The sequence below is a fragment of the Akebia trifoliata genome, chromosome 8 (assembly GCF_017979445.1).
Source record: "Akebia trifoliata isolate Shusen 1 chromosome 8, ASM1797944v1, whole genome shotgun sequence".
Lineage (NCBI taxonomy): Eukaryota > Viridiplantae > Streptophyta > Magnoliopsida > Ranunculales > Lardizabalaceae > Akebia > Akebia trifoliata.
The window spans coordinates 3,667,943-3,686,522 of record NC_141382.1 but is presented as its reverse complement, the minus strand read 5'-3'; the positions used below and the strand labels follow the sequence as shown (position 1 = coordinate 3,686,522).

The 18,580-nt window shown below is 35.5% G+C and overlaps 2 protein-coding genes and 2 pseudogenes across 9 annotated transcripts; 2 read left to right on the top strand and 2 right to left on the bottom strand.

The window, feature by feature from the left end:
* Positions 1-247: 247 nt before the first annotated feature.
* Positions 248-4,027, bottom strand: LOC147395539 (primary amine oxidase 2-like). 7 transcript variants are annotated; one of them, XM_086450375.1, is made up of 10 exons: positions 3,885-4,027; positions 3,630-3,685; positions 3,446-3,552; positions 3,159-3,216; positions 2,568-2,952; positions 2,367-2,480; positions 1,945-2,229; positions 1,781-1,831; positions 989-1,047; positions 248-506 (listed from the first exon to the last, which is right to left on the bottom strand). In XM_086450375.1, exons 3-10 carry the CDS (start codon positions 3,486-3,488, stop codon positions 422-424), a joined length of 1,080 nt encoding a protein of 359 aa, XP_086306501.1. In that variant the 5' UTR covers positions 3,489-3,552; positions 3,630-3,685; positions 3,885-4,027; the 3' UTR covers positions 248-421. The 7 variants fall into 7 exon arrangements, with proteins under 7 accessions (XP_086306501.1, XP_086306502.1, XP_086306503.1 ...); XM_086450376.1 differs by having other exon boundaries at positions 3,865-3,949; XM_086450377.1 differs by lacking the exon at positions 3,885-4,027 and adding an exon at positions 3,785-3,869.
* LOC147395538 (uncharacterized) lies at positions 3,693-7,419 on the bottom strand. Its single transcript, XM_086450382.1, has 3 exons — positions 6,849-7,419; positions 5,025-5,073; positions 3,693-4,242 (listed from the first exon to the last, which is right to left on the bottom strand). The coding sequence occupies exons 1-3, from the start codon at positions 6,954-6,956 to the stop codon at positions 3,770-3,772; spliced, it is 630 nt and encodes a 209-aa protein (XP_086306508.1). The 5' UTR covers positions 6,957-7,419; the 3' UTR covers positions 3,693-3,769.
* Positions 7,420-11,740: 4,321 nt separating this feature from the next.
* LOC147395537 (secoisolariciresinol dehydrogenase pseudogene) lies at positions 11,741-12,718 on the top strand (annotated as a pseudogene).
* A 1,253-nt stretch (positions 12,719-13,971) lies between these two features.
* On the top strand, positions 13,972-15,243 carry LOC147395536 (secoisolariciresinol dehydrogenase-like; annotated as a pseudogene). The gene is made up of 3 exons (XR_015180716.1): positions 13,972-14,025; positions 14,105-14,619; positions 14,959-15,243. The product of XR_015180716.1 is annotated as a secoisolariciresinol dehydrogenase-like (transcript).
* The last annotated feature ends 3,337 nt before the right edge of the window (positions 15,244-18,580 follow it).

Sequence of the window (18,580 nt, the reverse complement as noted above, 5' to 3'; positions counted from 1 at the left end):
AAAATTTGACGGACCCTCCCGTCAAATATGCCTGTCAAATATTCTCTTGTAGAATTTTTTTTTTGACGGCCCTGGACTATCAAATTATTGGAGAATGGACTTCAAAAAAAACAAAAAAAAATCCATAGAGTATGACCGTCAAATTTGGAGGTTTAACAAACAATAGCACGGTCCTCTAATTCACCAATCACAATGAACAAAATAATAAATAAAAAAATCAGAAAAAGAAAAAACAAAAGAAAAATCATAAAACAAGCTCCAAATTAAATTAAATAACCCAAAATTAATATACATGTAAACCTCTTTGTTAAGATCGAAAATTTTGTCGAAGCTACAAATAACTGACAATAATTAAACTAAATAAGACCAAATGATATTGAAATTACTGGATCCGCAACATCTTTGGTGGAGGTCGGTGTTGTTATCGTTGTAAATTGGGGAATGAACCCTTGTGCTTCACGTGCCGCTTTTTCCTTAGCCTTTTTCGTCCTTTCCAGCACATCCTCCTGCATGCAGCATTTCATTAATCATTTTCCCTATATTGCATCCATCGATAAGTAAAAACCATTCAAAGGGGAATCTGAAGACTAGACTGTACAAGAACAAAGCCTTCAATGCCAAATTAGTAGACTAACATTCAAACATATGCCTTAAATAGGAGTGTCCCTATGATTTATTTGACTCACTATTAACTCAAATTCTAACATAAAAGCACAAAACATAAAAATAAAAATACAACAAACAAAGATATATTTATACAAAATATCGAAAACCTCCCTGATCCATTGTGGAAGAAAGGATCAAAGTCTCTGGGAATCCAAGAAAGAAAAATCATGAATCTACCAAGTTAGTGGGACATAAGAAGGTATTGTAAAGGATAAACTTTGCAATCTTAATAATGAGGCAAGGCATGACGATTTGATTCTAGAAGACAAACTAAGATACCTGAAACTGTTACATACAAAGTGTTAGAAGTCAGAGTTTATACCCATATTCATCAAAACATCCACCCCGGCCTTCAGTTCCGAAATCCTCCCTGAACACAATCTACAAGAAACACAATAAGTGTTAAAGCGAGTTGTTTTGAAGTGATTAGTAGTATTCAAGCAAAACAAGAATACTCTCATAATACTGTGTCAAATTTGAAGAGAAACGTCACAGATTTTCTTTTCTATTGTGTGAGCTGGAGTTGGCCCAAGAGCGCAATGTTACAACACTATCGATTATGACAACTAAGATAACAACCTATATATTAGAAAAGGGGCAAAGAATTTCTTAGGTGATCTTGGGAGGAATAGAAAAATCAAAATACCCTTTATTAATGATAATACTTCCACCGATCTAGATTACGTTGAGTGGAGACAACCAAGAGATCATTGAGAGAGAGAGAGTAAATTATAAAAACCAACACAAGAGAGTTTCAAAGAAATCCTCACCTGGACGTTATCGATGTTATCGCGATTCCAAAGGGGCAACTTATGAAATTTGATATTTTGAAGTGCTGATGTTTCACTAGTATTAAACCCAATTTCAAATACATACAATATGCAATGTTGCGTTCCAATATTATGTATGTACAGAACAATATATAGCTCTCTAACCATACCTCCTTAAATTGGAGCATGAATATAAAGACAAATATTTTTCCAACACATAATGACTTAATCCAGTCTGCCCTTAAGAAGTGAAAATTGAATTTCACTTTAATGTGCTCAGATTCTCTGAACACAGGAGTGGTATAAAATTATAAACATGATTTTATTCAGGTTGGAGACTTTACCTGTAATGAGTTCAGAATCCAGTATTTGGTAGAACAAGTAGCACTGTAAGTCTGCACAATCAATCAGAATTAATATTATTAAAAATAAAAACCTGAGATGTTGGTCAGAAACATTAGATCCAAGATTCAATCATCAAATCTTGGACCATTCACCAATGACTCACCTTAACTATCTGCACTACAAGGAAGGCCACCCACACAAACATAAGCAACCCAAACAGAAGAAAACTTGGTGAGCTGTTGTCCGTTACTTTCTTAGTTTCCAACTTGGCTTTGACGAAGGAGTTACCGTTACCGTCAACGTCAAGATCAAGATGGTAGGTGAGGAAATGGTCGTGGTTTACTCCAATAGTGTAGTCCGCCAAGAGTGTACCATAGACATCTTCTTTTATCTGGTCTGTGTGGGTGTACGGTACGCCCTTTACTTCTAGTATACCTGTTAGTCCTACCTGAAAGAGGGTAATATGGTAATTTAGGACCTGCTTATGACTTGTGAGGGAGACAATAGTGAGACACTCTTTATTGGCACCATAAGTTCCACCGAAAAAAAAGTACAAAAAAAAAAGAGGAATAATTTGTAGCATACCACAACTTTGATTGAACCACTAGGCTTGAACTCCCAATCAATAATATAGTCATAGTTGCCCACAGTTGAAACCATCCTCACTACTAAACTCACATCAGGTCTAACTTCCCTTATCTGCAAAACCAAACAATTCTCATATATCTTCATCCAAGTTAAAAACCACATGGGAAGACCACTTATACCTATAAGAAAACCACTTACCACTTCACCTGGTATTCCAGTTTCCGTGTGCCGCCACATGACATCTCCGGGATACCGTTCAAATATGCAGAAAACGTTGGAAATCTTAACTGGCTGCCCATCCGGCCAGGCATAGTACCCGTCCATAAACACTGTGTTGGCCGGGCAATCAGTTAAAGGTTCCAATGAAAACGCACATAGACCAAAACCATATTCGCCTGAATTGAAGAAGGTCTTGTAATACCATTCCTCAGTTGGATCCATGTATGGTACAAACATTTCTGATATGTATCCTTTGTATAATACAGGACGGAATTTTTCCTTTTCGAAATCATAAATTGATGCTAGAGATATGATTGAACCTGCTTGAGTGTCAAAGCTTAGGTGGAACTCCCAGTTGGCCCACCTGATCGATCGAAGTAACAAATAGCCATTAAATATGCTCAAACTATAATAAAGTAATCGAATTAATGATGCACAATAATATAGGTTAGTGAATCCCAAGAGATTGGCTCAATGGCAATTTTGGACTGATAAGCAATTAATGCCTGTAAGTTATGAGTTTACTTTAAAATTCAGGCAAGAATCATGGAGTACAGACCATTTCCTCACCTACCATCTGGATCGTTTCGAGGTAAAGTATGGTGCAGTGGCACCAAGGAACACAGTTATAATTACTATCAATGAAAACAAACAGAAGAAAAGTTGAAAGCAGGAACCAAATGGCAGTAGTAAGGTAACTAATCTAAACTTGACCGAGGACCGATCATCTAAATTCTGTCAATGGCAGTAAAACAGCAGGGAGAGAGAGCTTGAGGAAAGCAAACCCACATCCATACTTCGACCCTATTATGATAACAACAATAATAACACCACTACGGAAGTAAAAGGAAGGATACTAGTAATCCTGACTAAATATATCAAAACACCAGATTTAAGCATGCATCATCATCTTTCTTCCAGTTTATGAGTAGTAGAGCAGAGGATCCAAGGTCGGCCTGATTCACTGCAACAAAGGTTGGACAGGAAAATAATTAAGAGTCCAATCAAGTTAAGAGTTGAATGGAAAAATGCACGACTCACCTCAGCATCTTCGCCTCCACCAGCTCTGGCAGAATTGCCAATCTTCTGGGCGTCTTCTGTTTGGGATAATAAGCATTAGATAAATAAGTTGAGCACACAATTGGAAAGGAGACAACATAGTAAGCAACAAGCATAAGCATTCAGAGCAAATGTACCAGATTGCAAGGCAAATCACATAAGTGGACAAGTGAAAGAAACAACTCAAAGAAGAAACTAAAGGGCATTGGCTTAGTACTAGATGATGGCATCACAGACCCACTACTCGGGCATTGGATGGTGTGCTGATTTTTGGGTTCCACAACAGAACAGCAACATATCAATTTGACATAATGTGAAGGTCCAGAGTTGAAGGAAGTGGACTCCTGCAGATGATTGACAGGTGTAAAATGGGGATTTGCTGAAGATGGGAACTGTTGATGGCTTGACATAGTATCTGTATAACGAGGATCAGCAACATGTTGATACTGATCATGATAAATGTGACTGTGCTCTTCGGGTCTGCCAATATGTGTAAATTGTGATTGCGGATGCTGATTTTCCATGGCAACTTTAGCTGATGCCCATGCTCTGGCTCTGGCAGCCCAATCTTCCTCATTGTTATTGGGAATTTTTTCTGTCATTACACAGATTATGAAAACATCACCAACAAGAAATCCTTGTCCCAAATATAGGGTCAGCTACACAGATCACGAAAAACAAACCAAAATGGCAAATATGTGCATCTAAACACAAATCGTCAGGTCTAGACCAGCCCCCTAAACAATGGTTTATGTATTGTTAACCAAAAAGACTTCTATAAAGATTATATTTCATTCGTCAGGAGCCAACAGCTAACTAAAGAGCATTAATTACTGGCACACATGCATCAAGCCATGCAACAGACTAGGCAAAACAAGTTTCAATGGTGAGTTGATATTTGCATTCTCACCCAAACAAATATATGAGCAGGTTTTATGATGAGCTGACATCAGCATTGGTTTCCTTTTTATTGAAAGATGTGACCTCACACTTATTTTAAAAAATTCTGTAACTTTTTTTTCAGGTGGGGGAGTTAGGTCCTGGGGTAAGTCCCCAAGGAAGAAAGTCAAATAAGTATAACTGGAATTGTGCCTCCAAGAAATCTTTGGGCCGAAAATAATGACAAGAAATCTTGGTGATATATAATTCATAAACATAACATTCATATTTTCATGTGTAGAAGAACCATAACTGTTGGTACACAATAGTTGTGCATCTACTACAAAGATAGGAACTTGGAAACTCATTTAAGAATGATGAAAATCAAGGATAGATAATATCTACAAGTAAACAAGGCATGGAGAGGGTTAAACAGATAACATATTATTTAAAGATGAGCAACACATGGTAAGCACTAAGTTGCAGAGCACAACGAACCTGGATGTTCCCAACCTTGGTGATGAGCCCAATTTGAATTTCCCAATGTCTACAAGCATTTATAAATAAAATAGATTAGTTGACCAGCAAACAAGTAACGAAAATAACTATTTCCATATCACATTGTAAGGCAATGGAAACTGTCACTGAATGATGTTTGATCTAAATAATGCTGAAGTTCAGAATGTCAAATTGTTTTCTAATTTACAATAATAAACAAAAAAATCATAACTTTATTGATGATAAACCATTAAGGCTGAGAAGGAATGTAGCCATTAAGGCTATTACCACTCAAGTTGAGAAAAACCAAACTCGTGAGGTTTTGATAGAGGTGTAACCTTCATTGTAATTCAATTTTCAGATTTATAAACAGAAATTAGAACTTTTGCTTGATTCTCTTCTCAATCCTAGTTTTCAAAAGAAAACTTTTGGATTTATCTCTCATTTTCTCACTGATTTGAGATCATATTATTATCATTGGGAACTGAGGTACATTTTTCGTACTTCCTTTCATCCTCAAACTGATGGCCAAACAGAAGTGGCCAACCGGAGCCTTGGAAATTTGTTGAGATGTCTAATTGGTGAAAATCCTAAGGACTGGGATAGAGTTCTTCATTTTGCTGAGTTTGCTTGCAACTCTTCTCTCAATCGAACTATCAATACTTCTCCTTTCTTAGTGATTTTTGGCTCTAACACTTCTAGTGTTACGGATTTGGCTCATTTGCCAATTTCGAAGAAGATATACAACAAGGCAGAGTTTATGACTACATCTATGAAGATTGTTCATGCTCAAGTGAGGGCCAAAATTGAGGATTCTATAACTCCAGATACAAGGCAGCTGCTGATGTGCATAAACATGAACTTATTTTCAACGAAGGAGATCTTGTATGGGTGATAGTATTTTGTTTGAGTTTGTTAGTTGTTAGTCTATAAATAAAGGTGCAACCTTCATTGTAATGGGTGCTCCCTATTGTAGGTTAATAATGCAACATTGTTAAAAGAAATCAAGGAGATAAACCAGCAGCTAATCCCTCCACGATTCTTGTTTTAAATTTAACCCCCTCCAGTTTCATTGACCAACAATGCATCATCTACAAAGAAAGCATAAGGGACCTCCCCATAAATGTAAGTAGTTAATTGACTCATAAGTAGTGCAAAATGGTATGAAATTGGGACTGAACTCTAATGCAAACCTACAGTAACCAGAAAGACCCCTGTCTTGTCACCAACTATTCCAACATTACTTACAAATTATATCATATATGTCCTTAATAACACTATATACTCATCACCAACTATTCCAACATTAGTTACTATGTCATGAATATAAAATGAGACTGCATTCTGATGGACTGAGACTTGATAATTATGTTGCCTATGTATGGCAAATATATGCAGGTACATCATGGGTGTAGAACACAACTTTGAAGTGTTAGGAAAACTATCTTGGCCATAACTGAAGTCTAAATAGCAGTCTAGGAACCAACATATTTGATTAGAGAGTTTTTGCAGCTTGAGATGGATAGTGTACAAGTGCTGGGTACTAACAGCAAATAGCTTAGGACTGACATGATCTGACTTTGTTTAGAAGAACAGATAAGAGATTTCAAACAAGTTTGGATCATCAATTTGGCATCCAAAAGTGGAAATCAAACAAGGCCTAAAATTACATAATAGCCAATTCAAATTTTCGAAAAATAATATAACTTAAGATTCAAATATACCTAAATTAAACAGATTTCATTTGAACACCGATATATAAAAACCATAACAACAAAAAGTGAAATCGATCGAACAGAAATGCGAACAAGAATGGAAACTCACCGGCTGGCAACATAAATCACAGCCATTGTAGCGAACATAGAGAGCATGAGAAACTTGGGATCGGATAACCAAACTATTTAATCGGTTATTCGATCCCCGACTCTGCATATCGTTTGTCTTTTGTAGTCGATCTTCAGATGCCCCTCATTCACGCCTTGATCGATCAAAAATGTTTCGATTTTTAGAACTAGATCCACTGATATCTAGGGTTGGAAAGAAGTTCTAGAAACAAATCTGATAACTAGTGTTCGAAAGAAGTTCTCGATCGAGATCGATCGATCAAATAGAATGGGAGATGAGATCGATTGAGGGAGACAGATCGAAACAAAGATCGAGAGAGAGAGAGAGATGGAGACGTCGATTGATCAAGAGAGCGACTGTGAGAAAGAGATGGGGAGGTCGATCGGAAGAGAGAGAGAGATAAAGAGCGATGTCGATCGAGAGAGAGAGAGATACAGAGAGGTCGATCGAGAGAGAGATTGTGAGAGAGACGCAGAGAGAAAGAGACAGTGAGAGAGAGACACAGAGAATGAGAGAGAGATGAGATCGGGTGATTGAGAGTGAGATCGAGATTTGGAAACGTGGTCCGCAGGCCGCGGAATTTGGGTATCAAAATTTGACGGGCCAAGCCCAACAAATTTTTTGGTTAAAATAGGAGATTTTCACGTAGTGAGATGAACAAGGAGTTTCTCAAAAATTTATAAATAAGGGCTCAACATCAAGAAAGAGGTACGCAAGATTTGCTAGCTAAAAGAGGTCTTACAACATAGGTTCTTTTCTAACTTAAGTATCAGAGTCTCTATGGTACAAGAGACAAAGAAAAGACCTCGAAGACTTAAAGACCAAACGATCAATAGGTAGAGAATCTCAAGGTATTCACTAAAGAAACCTCTACAATTATTTATGATTTTGTGAAGGGAGCGTAAGAAAAAAGAATGTCAAATTATCACGACTCTATTACAAATGGACCATGGTATGTCATTCAATTCAATTTCAATAACCTAAGCCACCTTGTTTCAATTGTGATAATCTATATTTATGAAATTATAATATTCATTATATTTGTTTGTTGACAAAATTCAGGATCCACCAATCACAGGAGCCCGAGTGCATTGAATGCATCATCAATTTACAAATTTACCCTTGTTAGACATGGTGTGTCACACGCTAGAGAGTTAGTGAACACTGTGATGAGAAATTCTATGAGCAAAATTCATTCCAAAATCCTGGCTCCTCCCCTAACTGAAAGAGATTTATACCATGAATTTGGTTTAAAAAATTTCCGTATTTTATTCAAAATCTTAAAGTCTTGGTGAATTATAACGGAAAATCTCAATCTAATTAATGCCTCAGAGGTTAGAGGACTCTCATGATTCATATTAATAGGGGTGTCAATGGATAGTCAAAAATTCGAATTCGACAAATCGGATAGTGTCAAAAAATTTCAAATTCGAATAGTTTTATATATTCGAATCCTTATCGGATATGGATTCGGATAATAACATTTCGAATCCGATAATATCCGATTCGAAATAATATATAATATTTATTATTTTATTTGATTAATTTTTTTTATATAAATAATATAATATATATATATTATTTATTTTATTTATTTATTATATAAATACTATAATATATAATATAAAAAAATTTACTAATGAAAAATCAGTTGGATAAGAAAAAATTATATTTTTTTAATGTACAAATTATTTGAATTCTAATCGGATATTATCCGATATCCGATAAGATAATCGGATTCGAATTCGGATAGAGTTTTAGAACATCTTTTAAATTCGAATTCGAATTTGGATATTAGATAAAAATTTCGGATTCAAATTTGGATATAGTTGTATCTGAACCAATAAGCATTCGTTGGCAATCCTACATCTTGATCTGCCAGAGAGATTTAAAACTATAACTCATGGAGTCAATGACTCAAGGAATGATCTGGCAGATAGATTTAAAACTATAAGTCAATAACGACTCAAGCTATTTGGCTGACCCTTGAATTCCACACCAACCCAATTAAATTTGTACAACACAAAACAAGTCAAATATTCGTTCCTTTCTGCCGCAAATTGTCTTAAAAAAAAAACTTGGCTGTGTTTTAAAAACCGATTTCAGAAGGTGGTTCACCCGGATTTTTAAATCAAGTCTGCGGTCAATAAACCAATTATATATATATATATATATATATATATATATATATATATATATATATATATAAATCAAGTCTGCGGTCAATAAACCATTTATATATATATATATATAAATGCTATATTTCTATGAAAATGAATAAGAAAATGTATAGGGGCATTCTATATGCACCCACTTAGTCTTTGCACCTCCATAAAATTCCTCCAATCTTGACACATCTGCCAGTCTACCACGCCAAGTCCCAAACCCAACCGTTTTTTTTTTTTAATATACTCTTTGTACCCACTGTCACCACCGTAACAGATTCATTTTTCTTCTTATTTGCATAAGATTTCAATAATGATTATAACGAATTAAAGATTTCATGGTATAAGAAGCAATACCCTTTAAATGTTACAAAGTAGACTGCAAAAGATAATGGAAATCTCAACTCCTAATTTAGAGTTCATTATACAATTACAGCGATTCAACAGCTAAGTTCCTATCAAATCAGTTGAAAAAATATTCAAAAAAACATAAATTAATCCAACCAAATTGAACAAGGGTTTGACCATCATCAGGCTCATTTGATAGTTTTTGGTTTCATTATCGATTAATGTTTTTTTATAATTTCAGACCCACATAATAATTAATAAGACAAATTAAAATAATTGAGTCAAAGGAGGCACCGCAGGCGGGGGTGGATTATATCTAAATCATCCATCTATTTATTCTTCCACACTTCTCTTCTTTCATTCCATCTTCCTCCATCTCATTGCCAACAGCATTTCTGGTGAGTTAAATTTCAACCTATTACATTGGAGAGTATGATATATATATATAGATAGGTAAAGAAGTCTGGGTTCAAGGGAAAAGTATGATATTATTAGTGTAAATATTAGCAAATTTTCTATTTTCTTTGGGGTTCATTTTGTTTCTTGTTCTTGAATTTCTGGATAAATAGGGATATTTTTTAATTAAAAGAACTAATTAAACTAGTTTACCCATCTTCGCAGATAATCTACATAAAAGGTAAAGATGAAGGCTGCTTGCTTAATATCTCCAATTGCAAAAAGGTACACATATGATATATCTCACAACTTAAGGTAGTGATTGGGTGCAGGAAAACTCTGTCCTGATTATATTTGATCTTATTGGGCTTACAAGGGCTGTTGAGTTGTGCAAGACATTTATCTTCCATATATAAGGAGTGGTTCTAGAATAGTTAAATGGCTCAACCATCTTAATCAAATGAAGTATATTTTTATAGCGGATTTAAAATAGAAAATTTTGGAATTAGTCTTTTCCGTTAAGATTTTTGGGAAAGTTGATCTGATTTTCATGGGATAGCCCTTTAATGATAACTTTAACGGTACAAATATTATGGTTTTTTTTCATTCACCAAACAAAAGTGTCCTTTAGATTGCATTTTAAGTCCCCATTTTGGGTACCCCATGATCGTATTGGTCCACGTGTATTAAAGGGCATTCTGAATTTTCAAAAATTACTCGAGAACCCACATTTGGAGCCCTTCAATACATATAGACTAATAGAAATGTGGGGTCACTGGGAGTCTCCAAAATACACTCATAGTTCTAAAGCTTGTCCTTTGGAGTCAACACTTGACTAGATTGAATTTCCAAGTGACTCAGCCCCTAACTACAACGAGAACAAAGCCTATATTTGACGTCCCAAGGCCGTCAAATTTCATAAAATTTGACGGATCAAGACGTCGAATTTTTCATTGTCAATTTTAGTTTTTCAATGGATTGAAACCATCAAATTAATGGAGGATGGGAGAAATTTGATGGCTCTAAACTGTCGAATTGGGGAACATCAAAATTTTCAATGGCCATGGGTCGTCAAAATTCAGTTTCTAAAAATTGTGAGCTTTGACCCTATCAAATTTTCTTGTCAAAATTTTCAGTTTTCATGTTGTGAAAGTTGACGAAACCAACTTGTCAATTCAACCAATTAATACGATCAAGTCAGCCTGAAAAAGCTTAAAGTTGCGTCAAAATCTTGACCAGATTATTTAATTGTATATAATACATTTGTAGAGTTGTAGAGAACTAATTTTTTTTTTTTATAATACTATCGACCACCCACGGCCACTTATCCGAGCTTACTTGGTATATGTGATTTGTATGGTGGCTTACTTGACATATGTGATTTGTGGGGTACTGCATGAACCCAAGGGATTTGTGTGAGATATTGGGCTCTAAGCCTTCAGCTCTTTGCCCCTGCTCGTTGGTCCTACGGGACCAGACACCCCTGACATTAAAAAAAAAATTTAACTTTTTTATTTTTAAATATTTATAAAATCAATACATTTTTATTTATTCATCCTAGTCCTTTGCGAGTTTTTGAGTTAAATCAACTTAATGGATATTCAAGTCAAATCGGGTTTTCAGGTTTTAAAACTATGATCCTAATGTGTAATATAATTAAATGGTCTAGTTGTAATATTATTGACAAGATTATGAGCATTCTTTCCAAACCCAAACATAAAATAAATCAAACATTAATATTATTTCATTGAATGTCAAAGTTTTGAATTTTTTCATAACTGATCACTTACACTAAAATAATAATAAATGCAATTCTAAGATTCTAAACAACCGAAATGAACTGATTGCCAAACATTAATGGGTGGGACGTCAAGAGTGTTCCACATGCTACAGATATACATTATATTTGGTACAAGAACTAGTCCATTCATGCAATATGTTCATGACATGACACTTCAAGTGGAATTGAATGAAGGATCACAATTTGTCAATCCAATAAGAATTTAAAATTTTGAATAAATTTAGTGTTAGTTGGGAAATTTTAAATATATTGATTACTTGTGCAGGTTAGAAGGTAAGGTAGCAATAATAACAGGTGGTGCTAGTGGGATTGGTGAGAGCAGTGTGAGGTCTTTCATCCGTCACGGTGCTAAAGTCGTCATAGCCGATGTCCAAGATGATCTAGGCCTCTCCGTCTGCAAGGATATCGGCTCGGATGACATTATATCGTTCATGCATTGTGATGTTACAAAAGATGCAGATGTTCAAAATGTTGTTGACGCTACAATTTGGAAGTATGGAAAGCTTGATATCATGTTCAACAATGCTGGTATAAGTGGGAACTTTGAATCAAATATATTAGACATCGATAACAAAGAGTTCAAAAAAGTGTTCGACGTCAATGTATATGGTGCCTTCTTGGGTGCCAAGCACGCTGCGAGAGTTATGATACCAGTAAAGAAAGGAAACATACTCTTCACATCGAGTCTTGCTTCGGTCACTGCTGGCTTGACATCCCATGCATACACTGCATCAAAACATGCAGTGGTGGGTTTGACAAAGAACTTATGTGTTGAGCTTGGACAATGTGGAATTAGAGTAAATTGTATATCCCCTTATGGAGTTACCACCCCATTGCGAAAGAATGCTACAAATTTGAAGGTGAGAGAAGCGAGCAAGGTAAAGGAGTCATACAATTGGTTTGCTAAATCTAGAGGAACAGTGATGAAAGCCGAGGAATTGGCCGAGGCATCGATTTATTTGGCTAGTGATGAGTCAAAGTATGTGACTGGTCTCAACCTCATTGTTGATGGGGGTTATAGCACAACCTACTAACCTTTCTCCATAGCTATGAAATCAGAAAATTCTTGATCTATTTGATATCATTATTTTGCATGTTAAATATGGAAGAATATTTTGTATTTTGGTATGGCCCGTACACGGGAGCGGATCCTCTGTAGCCCATTTTTCATGTAGTTCTTGTTCCACAGTCCACGAAACCTTATATATATATATATTTTTTAAATAACCAAGTAAATAACAACTCAGTTCTGTTGTACTCATGGTATAGGTCAGATTTAAAATAAAATAAAATAAAAAATAAAAAAAAAATATTTTTTACTGAGGTCAAGTGTTTGAAAAAATGTATAATGAAAAACTTAAAAAAAAAAAAAAAAATGAGTAACTTAAAAAATCTTTAAATAATTATTGATATTTGAGATACCTCATATGTTTCATAATTTAAAATGACTCATTAATGACAAAATAACTAAACTTGTCAAATTGGGTTAAGTGAGTTAATGTTACTAATCCAAATCCGACTTATTTAATAATCGTGTTAGACAGATTGACATTATTACATCCTAAACCCAATTAAGTTTGATCCAAACTCACTAATTTCACGTCCTTTTTTATTGCTGTCATGATTCGTATTAAATTGCCATCCCTACTACTATTAACCATCTCCATCCATATATAAATAAAGGAAAGTGTTGAAGTGCACACAAAACCATATAGAATATAGAATTCAGACTAATTAGACGAACAGAGCATCAGTTTATCTTTATTGTTTATGTAACAACTTTGTCGCTTAGAAAGGTGGAATAACTCATTTGATTTAGGGATCTTCTTAGCTAGCTAGCTAAATTATCAAGTCTCTTGTGTTCTCTTGAAAGTAGTTTTTGTAGAAAATTAATTTTTGAGAATTTGTATTTCCTGGTAGACATGTTTGCTAGCATTTGATTGCAATAATAGTTGGTTTTTTTTACTTGGGGTGGTGGGGAACCGGTGAGAAAATAACATTAGGATATTTCCGGACCAAAGAAAATTCATATTCCTAAGAGAGAGGGGTGAATATTTCCTTGTCAGGATGAATAAATTTTTTTCTTAAGTTTTTTTTTTTTTTTTAAATATGCATTTTTAATTTGGCCCTGCTTGGTATGGTGAAAAAATGATTTTCAGAAATCAATTTTATGAGTGTTTGGGTACACAATACTAATTATTTGTATGGATCACCCAAATTCCTAAGAAATTGCACTAAATGGTTTGCCGCACAAAATTACCCTTAATAATTGAACTCCGACATATACATATCAAAATTACTGAAATGCCCCTTATCAAAATAATTGGGTAGTCTTGTAACATCTTTAAGATACCAACCTCACATTCAATAAGCTCAACAGTTCTCACAATTTTCCAGATCTAGCCAAGATGAAAGGTGGTTCCTTGCTAGCTCCCATAGCCCAAAGGTAGTTTCAGCTTTCTCAAGCTTCCCATTTTATCTATAATTCAACATATAAATTAAATTAAAATCATCAAATTTTGCAGGATAGAAGGTAAGGTGGCACTCATAACTGGTGGGGCTAGTGGGATCGGAGAGAGCACCGTGAGGTTGTTTGCTCGCCATGGTGCCAAGGTTGTCATTGCCAACATCCAAGACGACCTTGGTCACTCAATTTGTAAAGATATTGGATTAAATGAAACCGTCTCTTTCACCCATTGCGATGTTACCCAAGATTCCGACGTCGAAAATGCTGTAAACACTGCTGTAGCTAAGTATGGAAGCTTGATATATCATGTTCAATAACGCTGGTATCACTGGCAGCACTGATTTCAGCATAAAAAATGCTGATAATGAAGACTTCAAGAGAGTCTTTAATGTTAATGTCTATGGTGCATTCTTGGGTGCCAAGCATGCTTCAAGAGTTATGATCCCAACAAAGAAGGGAAGCATCATCTTCACATCGAGTGTTGCTTCTGTAATCGCTGGTGAAACATCGCATGCTTACTCCGCGTCAAAGCATGCTGTGGTGGGTTTGATGAAGAATTTGTGTGTGGAGTTTGTTGAAATAATAAACTTGATTTATTATAGTTTGTCTCTAGAGTTTCTAGAATTTTCTTGTAATTGTTAGACTTTCTAGAATTTTCATTTATTTACTAGAGTCTCTAGAAATACTCTTGTATTTTCTAGAACACTCATTTATTAATTGGTATATAGGAAGTATCTAGAATAATCTAAGTCATTTAATGGTGTATCTAGAATTGTCTATAGAGTCCTATAAATAGAGATGTTCTCCCACCATTTTGGATCAACCAAAAAAGATCAAGTTGAGTTCAATAATAAAAAACCTCTTCCATCCAAAAATTATTCTCTCCAATCTTCTCTTTAATTCCCAACAGAGTTAGGTCAATATGGGATTAGAGTTAATTGCATATCTCCTTATGGAGTTGCTTCCCCAATGTTAATGGATGTATTAGGGAGGGAGGAAACTAAGGTGGAAGAGTTAGTTTATCAATCGGCGAACTTGAAAGGGACGGTGCTGAAAGCTGAGGATGTGGCGAAGGCGGCCATCTATTTGAGCAGCGAGGAGTCTAAGTATGTGAGTGGGCTTAATCTTGTCGTCGATGGAGGTTACAGCACTACTAATCCTGCTTTTAACATGGCTGTAAAAGCTTGTACTTCTTGATACAATGTTGTCCTTGGTGCATGTTTTTACAAAAGGTTGTCTGATTACTCACCCAACTCTGCATAGTTCACAAACTAGACAAGATGCAATAAACCAATACCCATTCTTCTTGTTTTTTTTTTTTTCTGATCTATTGATCTGCAAAAAGGCTTTGATCTCTGAGATGCCAAGATGACTTGTCCAGTCACCTCATTTGGCTTGCCAGGTAGACCTATTTGTTGTTTTTTTATTAGTTGTAATTTTCCAACTTCACACTCACATAGGTGATTCCTATTAAGAGTACCATATTGTACCTCACTTGAGAATCAAGTTATAGGCATCATTAAAAGTAAAGTTTATCCTAAAAATTCTTATAGGCAACATCGTTACATCATAGGAGTAGGTAGAATGGTTTTTCTCCTCAATGCTACTGGTGAGTCACATACAATTAGTTGTCCCATTGAACCTAGATCTTGAGATCTTCAATCAACTACGTTGGGTTGCCATTGTGATGGTCATTTTGTGTAGGCTTTAATCTCATTTCCCTCGATGTGCAGTATAATTACTCCTTGTTAAATCTTTGGTAAGCGGATCCGAGAAGTTGTCCTTAGACTTTATATAATCAATGGAAATAATTCCATTTGAGAGCAACTATTTAATAATATTGTGTCTATGACGAATATGTCGAGACTTGTCATTATATATATTATTTTGTGCCCTTGTTATCGATGTTTGATTATCACAATGTACAAAGATGATGGGCACAGGTTTTGGCTATAATGGAATATCTTCTAAAAAATGTTGAAGCCACTTAATTTCTTCTATTGTTTTATCTAAAACTATAAATTCCGATTTCATGGTGGATCGGATTATACACATCTACTTAGAAGATTTTCAAGAAACAGTTGCACTTCTAAATGTGAAAATATATATGTAGACACGTGATTTCGTCATTACGATACCCACATCTACTAAGGTTAGGAGTCGCCACCATTCATATTGTAAGTGGGTGTGAATGGTCACCCGATGTGCATTTTTTGAAAATATGACATTTTTGGCATTTAGTGACTCTCGGTGAATAAAAACTAATCGAACCTTGAGATTCGGGGTAAGCGGCTCGGTTGGAGAAAAGGGAAGGTGTTAGGTACCCTTTTCTCCCCACTAAATAGTGGTAACCTCAACTCAACTCGGTTATTTTGATTTTTTTAAAAAAGTAAAAAATAAAGTGCCACGTGTGAGTATTTGTACCCTAAGTAGAGATTTACTTTCGGCTCGATCATAGGATCATCTCATTGAAAGAGATGATCCTAATGGATCATTTGCCTTGAGGTTCATTCATCACAAATCCATTTGAACAAACTGAAGAGGAGGGGGATGATGGAAGAGGGAGGAGGAGAGTGTGTAGAAGAGAAGGGGGTTATTTTTGTTGCACCCACCTTGTATCTTCTTTCTTCTTTTCTTCTTCTTCTTTGAGTCTTCTTAAGTCCTTAGTATTTTAAGAAAATACAACTCTTGTATGGTTGAAGGAGTAGAGATGAGATGATGAGAGAGATGAGTGTAGTATGTGTTTTTTTTTGTATGAGACTTGGGGAGGATTAGTGAGAGAGAATTGGTAAGATTTTTCTTAGTGAGAATGATGATAATTGTTAGTAGAGAGAGTTGGAGAGAATTTTTGTAGTGAAAGTTGGGGGCTTTTTTGGGAAGAGGATGAGAGTATTTATAGATGTTGAGGAGTTATTTTAGGGGTATAATGGGGTGAAGTGGAGAAAAAGGATAGAATGATTATGAGTTTGAGAGAGTAGTGGGTGTAATTTGGGAGAGATAGGAGGGTATTTAAGGAAGGGAGGTTAAATGGGTTGGATTTTTCAACCCATTTGGGTTGAGTGTTAGATGGAAGAGAATTGATGAGAGTGATTGAGAAGATGAGATTGTGTGAGGGGGTAATTAATTGGTGGTTGTGATTAAGTGGTGTTTGATTTAAGAGAATGGAGGATTTAAGAGGGTGGTTGATGATATTTTGGGAGGGTGATGGAGATGATGCCATGTATCAAAATGGGTGGAGATGAAGGGTTGAGATGGGTTGATGGGAGAGGTTGAGTGTTTGACTTGAGAGCATGGGTGTAGGTTTAGGTTGTAGATGTGGGTTTTGTAGGGAATGATGAGAGTAGATTATGGGGAGGTATAGGTTAGGGGTGTGGGTAGATGTCTTTGATTTGAGAGAAAAGGTGATGGGTTGATGTGTAAGTAGATGAGGTTTAAAGAAAATTAATGGGGTAAGTAGTTGGGTGAGGGAGGTGAGATGGGGTGATGACATGTGTCATCTTTTGATGATAAAAGAGTAATTGGTTAATGTGGGTAGTGGTTTGTGGGTTAGGGTTGTGGGTTGGATATGAATTGGATATGGATTTAGGCTTAGGGGCTTTTGAGTATTTTGGGTTTGGGTTATGAAATGGTTTTTGGGTTTTAGGAATTGGTTGGGGGTTATTTTGGGATGGGTTTTGAGGGTATAAGTTGGTTTTAGATTTTAGGTGATGTGGGATTGATTTTAGGTTAGGGGTAAGGTGAAAAATTGATTTAGGAAAGTGTTGAGGGCTTGTGGGCCTTAGGTGGGCTAAGGTTTTTGCGGATTCGGAGGCGAAGCGGTGAAGGGATAGGTGTGGTAGGCGTCCCAAGTCTCGTTTTTTAATTTTATTTATTTTTTTTTTTGTGATTTTTAAAATCATCGATTTGATCAAAGATGCCACGTGTTGGCAAATCGGACTTTTTAAGTCCCGTCGATAAATTTTATTGAGAATTCATTATTTTCGATTTTGGGAATGGTGCAGTGAATATTGGGAAAGTGTAAGATAGGCCGAGTTCTTTTGGTGGGCCTCATAAACCATTGAGAGGTCTTAGAGGCCTCGATTTGGTCAAAATGTCACTTTTCAATGACTTGGGCCCTTAAGGCCCGTTGGCCCATTTATTTGGAAAATCAATATTTTTGTGCCCTTTCGAGTAGTGGCCCGTTCAAATTGAGGTGTCTACAATATCCATTTGTGAATTTTTATTATTCAGAATCTGATATCCAATTGACATCACAATATCCTTCAAGTACCGCTAGATACCTAGTATAGTGCAATCCATAGTTCAAAGTAAATTTTAAGTATCTTAAAACCTTAACTAATGTCTTCCAGTGATCTAATCCTGGATTACGTGTATGTCTACTAAGTTTACTAATTGAGTAAGCAATGTCTGACCTTGTGCAATTTATGAGATACATTAAACTGCAAATTATTCGAGAGTACTCTAATTGAAAGATACTGTCACCAGCATTTTACTTCAAATGAAAATTAATTTCTATTGGTGTTTTAACAGGATT

What these genes read in the sequence shown, in the direction of transcription:
- LOC147395538 (XM_086450382.1), bottom strand. Translation starts at nt 6,956, where the DNA reads ATGCAGAGTCGGGGATCGAATAACCGATTAAATAGTTTGGTTATCCGA. An exon ending in GTGATTTATGTTGCCAGCCG is followed by an intron (nt 5,074 to 6,848) that starts GTGAGTTTCCAT and finishes AAATGCTTGTAG; the next exon opens with ACATTGGGAAATTCAAATTG. An exon ending in CCAAGGTTGGGAACATCCAG is followed by an intron (nt 4,243 to 5,024) that starts GTTCGTTGTGCT and finishes GTGTAATGACAG; the next exon opens with AAAAAATTCCCAATAACAAT.
- LOC147395539 (XM_086450375.1), bottom strand. Translation starts at nt 3,488, where the DNA reads ATGCTTAAATCTGGTGTTTTGATATATTTAGTCAGGATTACTA. An exon ending in GTGGTTCAATCAAAGTTGTG is followed by an intron (nt 2,230 to 2,366) that starts GTATGCTACAAA and finishes ACCCTCTTTCAG; the next exon opens with GTAGGACTAACAGGTATACT. An exon ending in GGATGTTTTGATGAATATGG is followed by an intron (nt 507 to 988) that starts GTATAAACTCTG and finishes TGCTGCATGCAG; the next exon opens with GAGGATGTGCTGGAAAGGAC.